Source organism: Falco peregrinus, chromosome 3 (assembly GCF_023634155.1).
Source record: "Falco peregrinus isolate bFalPer1 chromosome 3, bFalPer1.pri, whole genome shotgun sequence".
Taxonomy (NCBI): Eukaryota; Metazoa; Chordata; class Aves; order Falconiformes; family Falconidae; genus Falco; species Falco peregrinus.
Window position 1 is genome coordinate 11890939 of NC_073723.1, and position 17238 is coordinate 11908176.

Here is a 17238-nt window from a genome sequence, read left to right on the forward strand (position 1 = left end):
CCAGCTTAAGTAGGTATGATCTTTTACTGGATCTGTTTACCTGAGTCTCTTAGTTTTCCCATCAACAGTTTTAATCATTAAAAGAAACTGATGCCCAAATCTGCAGTTCATTTTGCGTGATCAAAGCCACTGCTCCTTTCACCTGTCTCTGAGAAGAGTTCTCTGAGTATTGTAATAGTAAATGTCTTCCTCCTTCTCTGGTTGGATGTTTGTTTATAGGGAACACTAGATGTGGGACTAATTGATTCTGTCTGCGCTGCTGACAATCCAGATAGGTAAGTCAGAACCGTGCCTTGTGACTGACTTTCTTTTTCTCCTTTACCTAGCCAAAATCAGATACTTTATACTTCAGTCTCTATATTCTACTGACCACCTACGCATTAAAGTAATTCACTGTTGCCTCCCTTTTCATAGTACTGAACAACACATGTTAAAGCATTGAACAGGAATGGTAGTGTGCTTTGGGGGGGCTTCTCTTAACTTTCCTGGCACTGCTTCATATATGAACTGTTCAGCCACTAAAGTGATCCAAAAGTAGATTAAATATTTCTTTCATTTATACAGGTAATGCTCCTGAAAAAGAGCAGCTTATTTTTGAGTCCTGTACAATGTATTAGGCAGAAAAAATCAGTTTAACATTCTTCTGTTCAGCTTCTCATGCAAGAATGTTGTATTCTGCAGGGATGAGATTTATTTCACATAACAAAAATGTCTTGTAACAAAGAAGAGGATGCAGTGTGAAAAATAACCATCAGCATTTTCTTAGTTCTTGAACTAGTAACAGTATTTTGGGGGGATAAAAACTAATGTGGGTTCAGGCTATGACTCTGGTTATAAGGTTACTAGCTGTGCGGTGTTACTTGCACTGTAGGAGTTCGTTCCAGTCTCCTCTTTGCACATATATGAGACAGCTGGGCTTAAGTTACTGGTTTGTCCTTGGCCTGCCGATACCCCGATACCACAAGTAACAGTGATTATGAGCCCAGATTTCCTAAAGAGTATAACACAAACATCCAGAGCTTTCAGCATATGCTTGTCTTGTAAGCATTGTTCACTCATATTTTTTTTCCTTGTAGTAGTTTGGTTTTTTTTAGTTCTCTGAATCTAAATCCATGATGGAAGGTTTTTCAATTAGGAAACACATTTACTAATACAGGCAATAGATTATTTTTATCCTGACACATAAGAACCCACTACTGAAAGCTCGAAAGAGAGAAACTGAGCAGAGTGCCCTTTGAATCTGTGTTCAGAAAGAATCCTAAGAACAGGGCTTCCGTCATTTTCCTGAACTGGGGAGGAGGAGAGGGAAGCCTGGAAGGTTGGCTACTGTTGCTCATAATGATCTTGTCTGATGGCTTGATCTCCCTTAGTTTATACCTTAGCACTCTCCTTTTTCAGTTCTCTTGCTACAGCTCACCGGTAGCTTCTGTCCTGTACATCACATTATCCAGCCTTCTAGAGCGCGCTTCACGTAGCTCAATCTAAAGCTGCTGCCTCCTCACACATTTTAAAACATGGTCAACAAAATTCTTCTTGTTCAGTTCACATGTCCACTTGTCTCCTCATCCACCACTCTTCCTGAATAATGTAGCACTTCAGCACCATGTGAGTGTGACCAAAACACTGGATTCTGATCACTCCCTTACCCCCTTCTATGGCACTGGTGAGCACTAGCTGTAGATAACTCTGAGATAACTTTTAAGATACCTTAGACACTTCTCATGTTACTTGATTTACTGTAACCTCCCTTCACAGAGTTTTACAATTTTTCCTCCTAATAGTTTTATTTACTTTTTTCTTTATCCTGTCATCCATCTAGCTTGTATGTGGCACGCCCTGGTTTTGGAGAATGGTATCATTTGGGTGAACCTCTGTATCCCTATAAATGATTTTTTGATTGGTTCTAATTTCTACCGAGTTACCTTCTTCCAAGAACTGTAAAAAGAAGGCCCATGAGCTTCTCGTGCATGGGGCGGCCCTGACTGCATCTTTCCCACTTTCTGCATCTGATAACAGTTCTTAAAAACTGTGTGTTACGGTTAGTTACAAAATTAGTTACAAAAACTAATGTTAAAGGGTTAAAGCAAGTGTTTGTAGGCTGAAGAACCTGCCTCTCTAATCCAGAGAGCTATCAGCACAGTTCACTTGCGCTAGTTCTTCGTGCTTCAGTGAATCCCGGTGTGGGATTGGGTAAAAGCCAGACTCTCATTAAAAATAGATTGTACTCTCAGCAAATTGGGTTGCAGTGCATTAAAAATAAAAGAATCTGTGTTCACATGCTGCTTCGCTATAGACCTTTGTAAACTGTAGTTTGTTTTAGCTAATGTAACTACTGAAGCAGACACTCTAAATAGATCTGACCCTGAAATAGAGTTCTGACTCACATCCAAAGCTGATTAAAGATTGGAGGTTTTTCTCACCAGATCTATTCTGAGATAGGACAAGTTGCAATTTAATGTAAACTTTCCCACCGTTCAGAGCCCTAGCATTTTGGTGTGAATCCAACATAATTGAGTCTTTTCAAATGCCTCATTTTTGTTAGGTATAGCGGTGTTGAAATAAATGCTTTAGAGGTGGACAGTATTTGTCAGAATAGAAAATGCAAACAACAGACAGTGTTTGTGGTTGTGGTGAGTGAGGTAAACAGCACGTACGTTGAATGTAAAGGCTTTTTCAATCTTCATTTATTTTCGTAGACCCAATTCATTTGTGATCATCACTGCTAATCGTGTTCTTCACTGTAATGCTGACACTCCTGAAGAGATGCATCACTGGATAACCCTGCTCCAAAGGTCAAAGGGGGACACTAGAGTGGAGGGACAAGAATTCATTGTGAGGGGTAAGAACTGAGTGGGGAAGTAACAAAGTAAGTAACATCCGTTAAGCTTCAAAGAGATTGTTCCTACAAGACAATCTGGGTAATATGCCAGCATGGTAGGATTGGAGCCTCATCTTTGTACAGTGCAGTTTACTCAAAAATAAATACAGCTGAAATTATACTCCTGCTGTGCCATGTAAGAAAATGCAGTAATGATGACAAAACCATTTTTGTAAACTGACAAAAGAATTTTTCTACGTAAAAACTGAAGTTGAAAAGTTTACATATTAATTTTATTGTATCTTCATCATTTCATTGTTTGACAATTTTACTCGTTGTTTAATACGTGAGCTAAACAATTCACGTCATATTTTTGTTGTTGAAACGATACAATGACTTTTAGCAACCTAATTTTGTCCAACTCCTAAAAGAAAAAAAGTGTGATTCAAATTATGTCTTTAACAGGATGGCTACACAAGGAAGTAAAGAACAACCCAAAGATGTCTTCATTAAAACTAAAGAAGCGTTGGTTTGTTTTGACGCACAATTCTTTGGACTACTACAAGAGTTCAGAGAAAAATGCTTTGAAATTGGGTACGCTGGTCCTGAACAGCCTCTGCTCGGTGGTCCCACCTGATGAAAAAATCTTCAAAGAGACAGGTAATTGTTTGCCTTTGTACAAATACGCTTTCAGTTGCCTTCTGTCCTGCTACCTAGAAATGCAAAAACCAGTGCATAAGAATATTGTAAATAGATTATTATGGTTGCAGTTTGATGAACAAATCAGGTTCCTGAGTCTCTGAGCCATTTTACAGGGAATTACTTGGCAAAAAACCAGAGGTACTAATGTATACAAGAGCAAAATTTGTTCTCACTAATATTCAAGTTATCATAGGCTGACACTGCAGCTATGTGTGATTGCTTACGCTTACACATCAAAGACTTGGGGAAGGACATAGGGATAGCACTCTCCTCATACATTATTTTATGTGCTGAGGAACTGTGAGGACTAGCATTGGTGGAGCAAGTGTAGTGAGGTCTCAAGTAAGAGTCCAGTTTGTGCTAAGCGACGTATTACACCTGAGTCAGCTCCGCTGTGCATTTTCAAAACTGGTTTTCAACTCGGAAGTGGCTGTTTGCAAACGAGAAGTGACTGTTGACAGTCCTGTGTAATCTAACTGGGGACACTGACACTTCAAAGAGGCTTTTGCTAGTGAAAGATGAAATAGATTTTCTTTAATTGAATCTGCTTCATAAAAAGCTTATACAGTGATGCAGAGAGAGAATTTGAACTAAAATGCTTTTTCTACCATAGTTGCAATTTCATTGGTGTGAAATTAATGACTTTTTTACAGAAGCAGTAGTTGTTCATGCTTTATACCTGTTTGTGCATGTGCCACAGATTATGAAAGACTCTCGCATATAAAGGAATCCCGTCTCATTTTCCTGGTACAGATAGGACTGGAGAAGTAGGGCCCACAAGCCACAAACAGCTAACAGTATTCTATAGTGTAGCCTTATGGTCACTGTTAACAAGATGACTGGATGAGATGGGAGGCTGCGTGGTGGTGGCTGTACCTAGGCCTTTTGAAAGGAGAGAATCTCCTTCCATACCATAGTATCTGTATTATGATAATTACTCGTACAGCTGCTTAGGTCCTGAGAAACTGCCAGCGTGATGCAGAATGCAGCACTCGGGGTCTGATGGGACTGCAGTTGTTTTCAGATAGAAGCTGGGGTGTTTTTATAGATACACTTTCTATGATTCATACTTTTTACTGTTGTGCTAGGTTACTGGAATGTAACTGTATACGGACGCAAACATTGTTACCGTCTCTATACAAAATTGCTTAATGAGGCGACACGCTGGTCAAGTGCCATCCAGAATGTGATTGACACAAAAGCACCAATTGATACTCCAACTCAGCAACTTATTCAGGATATTAAGGTAGGCACAAAAAGGAGGGCGTGGAGTGGGAAAGAATGGTTGCTTAAATATTTTTCACGTTGGCTTTGCCATGTTGAGTATTAAAGCAGTAAATGAAGTTTTAATCATACAGTGATGTGGACTGAAATTGTGGGACCTGAACGTATTCACTGACCTGATAAAGGAATTTCTGTCTAAACAGTAAAAGAGCAAAGTGTGAGGTGCAACTTGGAGGGCAAGAGGGGTAACTTTTTTCCCTGAAAACAGTAACGAGTTTTACTGGTTTATGTAACTGCTATACCTGGCAGTAGAGTGCAGCGTGCAAGTTCACGAGTCAGCAGACCTGTTTGGCTACATCTGCAGTGGGCAGCACACCAGTATGTGAACTAGACAGCTCTCGTGATTTCTTCTTGTGTTTTTTTCATTATGATTCTTTTCTTGTTTTATGATAACATAGGCTAGGCATCTCATGTCTCTGCGCAACGAGAAACATATTCAGTTAATGCTCTACTGCTTTATAGTCCTGTTGGAGACACTGCGCGCATAGCCAGAGAACAGCTTGGAGATTTTTGCTTGCTGGAGAGAGGATGATGATTCTCAGAAGAGACCAAAAAAAAAAAGGAAAGAGGGGAGAACTGCGACTAATCTTTTCCCTTAGAGAGTGCCACCTCTTCTCTCATGGAAAAGTAGTATCAAGTCCTAAATTCCAAGACTATGAATGCTGTTTTCAGAGCAGTAGACATATGTGGAAGTTCAGGATTGGTAGAAGACGGTGGTCACACGTTAATCAAACTTGGCCTAAGAAAGAACAGTACTTAGACATCAGAGTGGGTGCGTAAGGTTTACAGCAGCAGTTTTTCTGCACCATTTTGTTGTGGTAGCATCTGTAGGTTCTAACTGAAAAGGCCAATTACTTATGCTGGAGAAATACTTTTAAATAAAACTTGGATATAGATGTGTTAATTCCAGTTATGAAATACTGGAGTAAAAATTATTGTAAAATGAAAACACACTTCAAAAAATGTTATTAAACTTCATGTTTGTCTCCTGCAGCTCTGCTGTGGTTTGCTCTTTACTGCACAGATAAAGTAAGCTATGCAAGGCTGGAGGCTAGCAGGTACTAAGCATTCATAGCCCGTAGAGCACCAGGGTAGCCACAGGACCCACAACTGGATTTAGCACCAAGCAGTGTTGGTAACAGCGATGACTAGTTTTTTCACAGCCAGCCTGAGAGCACAAAGCATTGCATTATTTTTAACACCAGACCCCAAATCCTGCTTTTCTCTCACTCCAACAGGAAAACTGCCTGAATGCTGATGTGGTTGAACAGATTTATAAAAGAAACCCTATTCTCCGTTACACTCATCATCCTTTGCACTCGCCATTGCTGCCGCTGCCATATGGGGACATCAATCTCAACTGTAAGTTTTTTCACAGAAACACTTTTCCTTACGAAAGATTAAACCAGAGCACGGGATTTTTAAGTCAGTGGGCTATAGTGAAGTTAACGTTAGGCAAAGTGTATATTCATAATGCAAGTAGACAAGTTTCCCTGTTCTCTTCCAGGAGTTAGAGAATAGCAGTTTGTCTAGCATAGAGCCATGGACTTGTGGTGCTCCTGCGTGGATGTTAGAGAAGGGAAGGTTACTGTTGCTGCTTTAATACAAGTTTATTACCCTCAGCAATACAGCTAAGAAGACCGAGTTTGAAAAGCCTTGCACTGAAATAAGCAAATAAACCCAATTCATTCAGTCTCCTTGATTCATATTCTCCTTCTCAAATCACTGTTGCTTTCTACCCCATGTGGGGAGATACAGCAGCCACAACTTCCAATTAACAAGTGTAAGTTTCATCCATTGTGGTGGGAAGTGTTATCTGTGGGAAACAATATTTGAGTGGACACAGTTTTAAAAAGTAATGGTTAATTTACTCATGAAACAGAGGTAATCATATATTCCAATATCCTTTGTTCCCTAAATTAGTTCACTAAATTAGAAGTTGGTTTTGAATGAATGGTTCAGAGGTATTGACGGCTGTGAATTTGGTGTCCTTAAATGAATTTGCTTACCTTATTTTGCAACTGCATTTTAGACAAGATATGACTCAGATCAGAAGTTTCATCCTTGGGAGGAGGGTGGGAGGTCACAGCTAATTAAAAGCTAAGGTATTTCAGGTAGGACTTCCTGGCAACTCAAGTGATACTCTTCTGCTCATACGACAAGGAAAATCCTAGGAGAAACCTTTCCCTTCTCTTCACCGTTCTCCCATACAGTGGCAAGGCACAGTTCTGATCTTCTTGGCACTTGAGCTGGTTGTCCCATGCAGGAGTGCAGCACGGTTGCTCTCTATCCACCGTGGACAGGAACAACTAGTTCCCTCTGAGGCAGAAGTCTTGCCAAAATCTTCCCATACTAAATGTAGCTCCACAGATGGACCGATGCTAGTTATTTTCTGTAATAGTATAATGTCAGGTTAGAAACTTCGTAACATACATCTGTTTGTGCTTTGATGGTTAGTAGGGCTAACTGATTCAGACATCAGAGCAATCTCTTCCATCTCCTGAACCCAAGAACTGCATGGTTCTTTTAAGTAGATTGTAGAAGTTGTTAGCCCATGTTGAATAACCTGTGGTACAAAAATAATCACCACCTTTTCCAGCACTCAAAAAACAAGCTGCGGTGTCACGGCAATTATTTAGTTTAGTAATATTGTTTGGATTTAATGGAAATGCTGCTGCTGCAAACAGAAGCGATGCCATGTATCTTTGTCACTTTCCATAACACGGTCGTGCTTCACCTCACTTATGGTCTGATTAGGTTTTCGCTTTTGACAGTGAAATGTGATAGACACTTCAGCAGTGTGGATTGCTCTGGAAGGAAGATTCTCCATCAAAAAAACCGATCAAGCAAGATATACTTACCAAGTTATGATGTCAGAAAACGTCAGAGTGGGATTTCATTAAATTTGGAAGAAAACTTACCAGCAAATTAGCTCCTAAAACTAGTTTGCATCATACATTTGGAATGGAAAAGATCCATTCTAATATGCTGCATAAGGGTCACTGACTAGCATTAAGCAATTCCTACATTAAGGCTGAGTGCTTTCTCTTGCATATCTCCGTCTAAGCACCTTTCTCCATATTTTTCTTTTCTAGTGCTGAAAGACAAAGGCTATACAACTCTGCAGGATGAAGCCATCAAGATATTTAATTCTTTACAGCAGCTGGAGTCTATGTCTGATCCCATCCCTATAATCCAAGGTATCCTCCAAACGGGACATGATTTACGACCTCTTCGAGATGAGCTCTACTGTCAGCTCATCAAGCAGACCAATAAAGTGCCTAACCCCGGGAGCGCGGGCAACCTGTATAGTTGGCAGATACTCACCTGCATGAGTTGCACGTTTCTGCCGAGTCGCAGCATCCTTAAATATCTCAAGTTCCATCTCAAAAGGTGAGAAGCTTTGAACTACTAAAGCAAGAAAAGAAGTTTCTTCACTTACTGTTTTCTTCACCACAACTTGTAGCAGTGTTTAGATATCTTCAAGTGAGATTGGAACATGCATTCTCTTAGTGAATGTATGCCAAACAACGAATCTAAAAATAAAACGTTGTATGAAAAGCGTGTATGAGCTGATCTAGGTGGAATTGTTCTCATTTGAAGAATCGAGAAAAATCCCACAAAACTGAATGCACAGTTGTTTGTGTTGACAAAAGGGTGGCTTTCTGTAATTGTATAAACTTGCTTAAACGACTTGCAGCCTGTACCCCTGGGTCCCATTCTCAACTGTCCAAATCAACCTGTTAAAAATTCTTTGTCCTCCTTACCTTGGTTTTATGAGGCATGCATCATGCATATAAAAAAACCATCATCATATTTAAAGATGTATTGGAGGTAAAAATGTATGTTTGCAGATCTAATTTTAAGATATTGGTGACCATTAAAAAAAAATACAGTTCAGCATTAACCAGAATGTGGGGTTTCTCTTGCTGTGATGCAGCAGAAGAATGCAGTGTGTAACTAGGAAAGTTAGTCCAACAGCAACAAACTGTTCTCAGTAATGTACAAGTCTTGTCTTTATTTGTGCTAGAGCATGGACTTTGTCAATCGCTTTGCTACATCTAATTATTTTATAAATATTTTTAAAATGCTTGTATTGAAGATACAGCTTTCAACCAGAGTAAGATCAGTGAAAAATATCAATCCCTTTATATAACTATTAAAACGAAAGAGTCCAACATTGATTCACTTTCTCAGTTTAATTCGGCTCATAAACTGTCCCCCTAGTTAAAAAAAACGCAACTGATACAACATTTGCAGCTTGGTTTCAATATTGTAGATGCATAGTCAGCTTACAGCATTTCTGTAATACTGCATTAATCTTTTTTTTTGCCTTGTAGATCACAGATCTCTGTACTTTTTCACATGAATTAAACCTCAGTAGCTCTTAAGAAGCTGACATTTTATCACTGGAAATACAGAAGCACTCTGTACTGAAAGCTACCCAAATTCAACAGTTTTCAATAATTACAGAGTTGAGTTCACGGAAGCTGTTAGCGAATACGCATAATACTAGCTGCTGAACAGTAAGATCTAGAGAGAGTCTTTAAGAGGAATAGAAATCAAGTATCCTAAGTGGCAATACTACAAGAACGGTCAAAATATGTTTTCTTACTTTTTTCTGTAGTACCTTAGTGCAGTTTAGCCTTCATTCAACAACTGTTACTGATAGAAAGGGGAGCTGATTACAAGAAGCTTTTCATAGTTATCTTGCTGTCAAATCTGAGTCATTACAAGATTCCTGTAGTTAATGCTATAAAGGTAGTTCAGTTTTTCCTTTCCAGTAGGTTTGTAGAACAAAATGAGAAAGTAAGTATCTAAGTTATCCCACAGTAAATCACAAGTTAGAACACTTTCCTTGACAGTGAAAACAAACCTTTGAGGATGTCAATTAAATAGTGTACTGGATACAGAAGTACTTTCAGGGGAAAAAAACACTCTCAAATAAGTAAACTTTCTATTTCACAGATGGCAAGCTTAAAGTAGTAATATTTGTCTCACAGGGTTCGTGACCAGTTTCCAGGAACTGAAATGGAGAAATACGCACTTTTTACTTACGAATCTCTGAAGAAAACCAAATGCAGAGAGTTTGTGCCATCACGGGACGAAATAGAAGCTCTGATCGGCAGGCAGGAGATGACATCCACAGTTTATTGCCATGGTGGTGGCTCCTGTAAGATTACAATCAACTCGCACACTACAGCCGGAGAGGTGAGAAGTGGTGGCAGAATGGCTTTGGCACAAAGTCAGTGCATCCCTTCACATGCCGGTTCCAGACAGTGGTAGTGTTAGGCGTTGGAAGCACTGGGGGTTTCTCTACCATTCTGTCATTTCAGGGGAGGGGAGGCTAACAGAGCTCGCCCTCCAGCTCCCCAGTGTGTTCTGAAGAAATCCCTGCCATAAAAATTGGTTTTATTCTGCAGAGGAGTACCCAACTAGAATTCCCTCTTACAGGAAAAATTACAGGAAAGACTAAGCAATTCAGTAGAGGCATTACTGGAGTAACTTCAGTAGATTTTAGTGCATATGAGAGCCAGCTTGCTCCCTAAAACTGGAAGGACTCTTGCTGAGATGGTGAAATACAGGGTTTATATCTGGCCAGATGATAGCACATACATATTCTGAAAGAATCAGCATTATTTACTGTAAAAATTAAAGTAGAAGTTGACAGCAATTAATACTGCTAATGAGAACATGTTAGTAACATTTTTAGCCCAATGTAAAACTGAGCTCTGAATTTTCTTCTAATTATTTGTTTTACTCTGTGGTGCTCCTTTTCCATGCTATGGGTTTTTAATGTGCTGTTTTTCATTAGGTGGTTGAGAAGTTAATTCGTGGCTTGGCCATGGAGGATAGTAGAAATATGTTTGCTTTGTTTGAATACAATGGAACTACTGATAAAGCAATTGAAAGCAGAACCATTGTGGCTGATGTCTTGGCAAAGTTTGAAAAGTGAGTCTGCCTCTCCTTCTGTCTCACCACTCAAATAAGTAGCAATTAGATACATTTTCAATGTTGATAATGCTGAATTTTCTCTTTCTCTTGCTTGTTTGTGATGGTGCAGCTGAATTACACACATGACCATTTCTGGAAGAAAAGCATCTTTTTTTTTTTTCTTTTTTTCTTTTTTTTTTTAAAGGAATTAATAAGCCACCGATTCGTTTATGTTTGATTTTCCTCTTGTCTTGACACCAGTAGAGTATTATTTCTCATCACTATTTCCACATTTTCTTTTCCACTACTACAGATTTTTCCACCATTACTAACATTGTGGCTGCCCCAGTACTGGGAGAACTGAACTCCAGGCAGGCACTGCCACTTGGATTACCTGTTGCCAAACTTCGCGTGAAAGTCACCACAGTATAGCTCACAACACTTTTCTTACCAGTAAAATTGAAACCACCCATAGGTGGTTCTTACTGTAGTAAGAAAATGTGATATAAGCCCAAATAAGTGTTTGTCATCCTTATGTTGTATGCATGGAAATCAGCCTCCTTTATCCATGTAACAACGGGGAGTGGGGGTGGGGAGAAGGAATGTCTGAAGTGTTGTGCAATTACAGTTTATAACAGGACTTCAGAATGTTGCTTTCATCAACACCTAACTGAGCTGCAAGGAAAAGTTTATTAAGAGAATTTGGGTTAGAAACAGTTGGCTGAGAACTGAGTCAACATTTGTAATTCTTCGATTTTGCTGTAGGCTCTGAATACACGCACCCATCCACCTCTCCCCAAATGACATCGGTCCAGTCAGGGATACTGCTGAAAATTAGCTCCCATCAACAGTAGACTGACAGCAGGTGCAACAAAGCAAAATTCAGCTGATGCCTTGCTTCGATTCTTCAGGTGTCAATTTAGAAAGGAGTTTGATTTTACAGATCTGATCTCTCCTTTCCTCTTCACACAATTGTGCAGGCTTGCTGCCACTGCTGAAGCCGGGGAGATGCACTGGAAGTTCTACTTCAAGCTCTACTGCTTCCTGGACACAGAAAACGTCCCAAAAGATAGTGTGGAATTTGCCTTTATGTTTGAGCAGGTAAAGGACAAAGGTTCCATTCCAAAGCACTTTTAAGAAGAGGAAAAAAGCAAGTGATCTAGGCAGCACAGAGAGAGTTTTGATTATGCTTCTGTTTAACTAAATCCACCGCTACCCAAGCATCAAGTGCAAAGAAAGCAGTTCAGTGGTCAAAACACGCTTATCATGACATAAGTGAAGCACATACGATTACCTAGTGTTACAGCTTTTCTTACTTCTGCACTACTTGTGATTAGCTTTATGTGTGGTGGTAGAAAACTGGATAACTGGGTCTAAGCTGGATGAAAAAGAACAGGATGATAACGCGCTTTTAATTTTGCTCTTACAAAACAATTTTCTAAAGGAAGTGCAAGAAATAAAGTGAAAAACGTGTAAATGGCAAGCAAGTTAATGATTAGAGGCCCATGCTGGCAACTGTACAGAAGTAATCCAACAACAGCTTTTTCTCTTTTCAAAAACGGATTATTTCATAGGCACCATAGTAAAACAAATCAGTCCAGCCTCAGCAGTAACCATAGAACAGCTATGATGAGCAGAAATCCACTTAATGAATGTGCTGAGCTCAGAATGAGGCCATATTGCAAAACAATATAAGTGGAATTTATTTATAATGAAAATCAAACGTGTCAGCAGTTGGATTTCTACTATATGAAGTCCTGTAGTTGCTCAGAAACTCTCACTGATGGCAGTTTTATGGACCTTCTCCTTTTCTACTGAATTGCAAATGGCTAAAACTGCTTCCAGCGGACACCTTCTTCATGATAAAGATTTCTATGTAAGGCTGTTTGCACTGTCAAGACCTGACGTCCTTGCTGGTAAGCAAGCCTGATGTAATTGAGAACTGACATATTTCAGTTTTCGTATATACGAAGCCTTTTCCCCTTCTACAGCATCAGAAACATCTTCACTGTAATAGCGTTTCTTCTTGTTCACAGCTTCGGTTTTAAGGCGCCCTATTACATCATGAGTCTACCAAAAGTCTCCTTCTAGAGCCTGCTGTTGCAGCTCAGTCCACACCCGCTTACTGTCGGCTAAAGGATCTGGGCAATAGATGACTGTTCTGTCTGTCTGGTTCTACGTATAGAGGAGTCAGCCAGTTACTGGCTCTGCTTTGGGATAAGTTGAGACAGTAAGAAGAAAATCCGTGACAGCTTAGCATCAGATATTTTACATTACATTTTTGGTTTAAGAGGCAGATTTAGATAGTCTTCCATATGAACAGCTAAAACAAGCACGTTCACTGAAGCAGGTTGTTTTTCATGCAGCATTCTGTTTAGTGTTTACCATTCTGACTGGTGTTTAGCCAAATACTTTACATCTTGCCAAGGCCAGTAGTATTTCAGTTATAAAGCAATTATTACAGCAATACCTTAAAGCTGTGATTTACTACATTCTAACATCAGTTCTGTTCTTTTTTCTGAATTGCCTGCTTTTAACGTCAGTCATTGACCAGCCAATTAAGAAAGTTCCCTTTTGTCATCAGTTTTAGTTCTGTAAGCTCCATTATTTTAAAGTCTGAATCCTGTAATTCCATAAGGCACTGAAGAAAGTCTTTTAGTTCTTCCACATTAAAATACTGTCCTTCTGTTTCCACAAGGCACCGCTTTCTTCTGCATGCATATGTGTACAATCTCAGGTAAACCATCTTGCATGTTTAAAGGCACATTTTATCTCCATCCTAAGCGTACACCTAAATGAACTAGCTCTTACATGTGCATTATCTCTGTGTGTTTATTAAACTGCTTGCAATTCCTGCATCTCCAGACGTGAGGCATGTTTGTTTCCTGTACTAGTGCCATATATAAGGAAAAAAAAAAAAGTGAGTCCTAGCTGGTGCACATTTCTAAAGGTTTGAATAGGTATGAAAAGAGCTAGGATTTGAAAGAGTCATCTTGGTTCAGAGCTGATGCTACAGACCACTATAACACATAAACATTTTACTAATTTATCTGGGATCCATGGAAGATAGTTACTGTTTTCCCTCAGTGAGGTTTATTACAAAGCTGCCCTAGGGCTTTGCTTGTTTGGGTGGAAATGTCAGTTTTCACATCTGGGTTATTGATAGCAGTAAGCAAGACTAGGTATTCATTTCTTCTTAATGCCCTTGAACATGTATGCTTCCTCCCAATCAGATGTTTAGATCCTGATTTTCTCCCCTTCACATTTTATTTTCCTTTATTAATTCAGTTGCTCTTATATATGTGAGCTCACTAAGAGCTGTACTAGAAACAGTAATTCCCATGTAGCAAGCTCCTCAATTGCCTTGCAGTTCTTCTGGTAAACCCTGTCTTACCCAGTTCAAGAAATTTGCCAAGGGATTTACCACATTTGATTTATGTAATGGATCATTTATTTCAGATCCTGGGTTTGCCTGCCAGTAAATCTTCTTCCCGTTTCTCTCTTAGTCCTTTCAAAGGCTGTTTTGTACATAAAAAGCTGGGTTTTTTTCCCATTTGTAGGCTCATGAAGCACTGATTAGAGGACATTATCCTGCTCCTGAAGAAACCCTCCAGGTCCTTGCAGCTTTGCGTCTTCAGTACCTTCAGGGAGATTACACCCTGCACACCAGCGTGCCAGAAATCGAGGAGGTCTATCCCCTGCAAAAGCTGAAGTCTCGGATTACACAGTCTACCAAAACATTTACTGCAGCAGAGAAGGCTGAGAAGAAACGAGCCAGCTTTCTTGAAGGAACGTTGCGAAGGAGTTTTCGCAGCGGCTCTGTCAGCAAACAGAAGGTTGAGGAGGATCAGATGTTAGACATGTGGGTCAAAGAGGAAATCTCAGCTGCCAGGACTAGTATTATTGACAAATGGAAAAAACTCCAGAGGATGAACCAGGAGCAGGCTATGGCAAAGTACATGGCTTTGATTAAAGAATGGCCTGGCTATGGCTCAACACTCTTCGATGTAGAGGTGAGTGAGACCTCCTGAAATTCAAACTACACTTTGTACCGTACATTTCATTACAGACCAGTGAAGCCATAAATACGGTATCACAATGCTCAGACAGCTGATATAATACAACGTTAGCTATTGAAAGCATACTTCTGTTAGCAGGCACTGTAGCCATTCAAATCTACTTGTTAACCATAAAATACAGAGGGATAGAATGCTAGCCTGATGGGTTGCAAACAAGTTTGCGAAGCGTAGAAGGCTACATTCAAAGAGGGACAACAAGCAACGTGTGCTTTTTAAAAAACGGTCACAGACAAGAATGTCAACAGTAAATGTTCTGTGGCTCCCGCTGTTCCCTTTGCTGTTAATTTACATTTTTTCTTCCAGTGTAAAGAAGGGGGATTCCCACAAGAGTTGTGGCTTGGAGTCAGTGCTGATGCAGTTTCTGTCTACAAGCGTGGGGAAGGAAGGCCTCTGGAGGTGTTCCAGTACGAACATATCTTGTCATTTGGTGCACCGCTTGCCAACACCTACAAGATTGTGGTGGATGAGAGAGAACTTCTTTTTGAAACTTCTGAGGTAAGAGCAAGGAGGAATTTTGTTACTGTTCCTGTTCCGATAGCCAGGCTACTTAGTAATTGCTGCAAATGTTACAGATTTATTCAAGATCCCTGTAAAGCTAAAGGGAAGACATAATGAGATGAAGTGCTAAGTATTTTTATTTGTTTAACCACAAAAGGATTCTGTTTAAAGTTTGACAGTTTTATAGTGTTAGCATCTAAAGAAACTCATTTGCATGCTGTTACTTTACGAAGAATTTGCTCTTTATACTCTCTTGGCAGGTGGTTGACATTGCAAAGCTGATGAAAGCTTACATCAGTATGATTGTGAAAAAACGCTACAGCACCTCTCGATCCGTGAGTAGTCATGGAAGTCAGGGCAGCTCCAGGTGAAAACAAAACCAGTTCTACTGTGCTCTAAATAGAACATATTGCTGCTTGGCCTCAAAACGACCTGATGATACTGATCACATCTGATGACAAGCTAACCAAGAACCAGAGTTTCCATGGAAAATATCTTCAAACGTTGTTTTAGAAAGACCATGGGGCGGGGAGGGGAAAATCAGCTGAAATAGTCACATACTAGAACTGCTGGCTCGTTCAAAACTTTCCAAAGCATTATTATCTTCAGTTGATGTAACAAATGCCTTAAGACTTGATCCACTGCCATACAAGCAGTAATAAGTGCCTTACAATATTAAACCCAACTTGTATTGACCTAAAATTGCTGATAAAAGTCAAGAGGATTTTTTTTTCCCTTCAGAACACTGAAAACAAAGTTATAGTCATCCATACTGCACTAATCTACTGGCCTGTATACATGCGGGAAGGGAGAGGGAAGAGGAGCAAGGCATATTTGTTTGGAGAGCTGCTGGCAGCCTTCCTGATGGATGCCAACATTTTGAAATTTCCTCTTGCTTCCACAGATGTGCACATTGTGCATGCACATTTGAACTGTCAGTCAAATTTGACTAATTTTATTCTGTATTTCACAAGTCTTTTGAAGCAAAGGGAATAAGTATGTGCAATGGTGTAAACAGTCTTTCTGTACATTGTAATAGTTCAGAGTTATAGTTGTTACAATTGTATGGTTACTTTATAAGCAGTTTTATTAACAAGTAATTTCCAAAATTTTCATACATTGATTTTACTATTGCAAATATGTATTACCATATAAGTAGCAGAATTCTGCATTCTGCATCTGCTGTATTATAAAGAGATGTAGCTGAGAATATTTATAGACTACCCTAATATGGAAATACAATTATCAGTTCAGTACTCCATAATGTCAGCTTAAGTTTTTAATATTAATTCTTTCTTTAAAGACATCGCTCTTTTATAATTCTGGCTGGACTCTCCAACCCAGACTGACTGCCAAACGTCAGAGCCCTTCAGAGTGGACTAGAGAACGCAAAGTTATACAATGCAACTGCTTTAATACAAAGTTCTCTATTTTACCTGGTTGCCTGATGAAGTTTTTGACAGTACCCTGTAAATAAATTGGGGAATACCAGCTAATAATAAGCTGATTTTGGACTTTTATTTTTGTACAGAAATACTGTAATATAAGGCAAGACTTTGATCAAAGGTATCTTTTTATCCACAGCAAAAAAAGAAACCTTAAAAACCGTACTGTTATTAAAAACCTCAGCCTTTAAGGAATCATGCCTACTTACTGGGAAAAAAAAAAACAAGTCCAGCAATAAAAAAAATATATGTGATGTGCTGTGTTTCTGCTTTGTGCTGAGTTAGACTTGCAACAAAGCCCTGATTTTGTCTGTGTTCTCCAAGCCTAGCCCTGAACACAGCATAGGCTGTATAATATGCTTTTTTTTCGAAAAGGTGCATGTGCTTTGCGTTGTAATGGGACAGGTTTCCTTGATGATGTGATGTGTGTCAGTTACACTAACAAGACAGAGAGGAAGGACTGCTGAGCAATTCCACT

The 17238-nt window shown here is 39.4% G+C and overlaps 1 protein-coding gene across 1 annotated transcript in view; it reads left to right on the top strand.

The window, feature by feature from the left end:
- MYO10 (myosin X) overlaps positions 1 to 17014 on the top strand; it is a 167580-nt gene extending 150566 nt beyond the window's left edge. The window contains exons 30-41 of the mRNA XM_055799113.1: positions 220 to 275; positions 2697 to 2839; positions 3284 to 3478; positions 4609 to 4766; positions 6043 to 6166; positions 7900 to 8197; positions 9808 to 10015; positions 10620 to 10756; positions 11719 to 11839; positions 14299 to 14751; positions 15121 to 15312; positions 15576 to 17014. Coding sequence (XP_055655088.1) covers positions 220 to 275; positions 2697 to 2839; positions 3284 to 3478; positions 4609 to 4766; positions 6043 to 6166; positions 7900 to 8197; positions 9808 to 10015; positions 10620 to 10756; positions 11719 to 11839; positions 14299 to 14751; positions 15121 to 15312; positions 15576 to 15686 — 2196 coding nt within the window. The 3' untranslated portion in view covers positions 15687 to 17014. The remainder of the gene's footprint in view (positions 1 to 219; positions 276 to 2696; positions 2840 to 3283; positions 3479 to 4608; positions 4767 to 6042; positions 6167 to 7899; positions 8198 to 9807; positions 10016 to 10619; positions 10757 to 11718; positions 11840 to 14298; positions 14752 to 15120; positions 15313 to 15575) is intronic.
- The last annotated feature ends 224 nt before the right edge of the window (positions 17015 to 17238 follow it).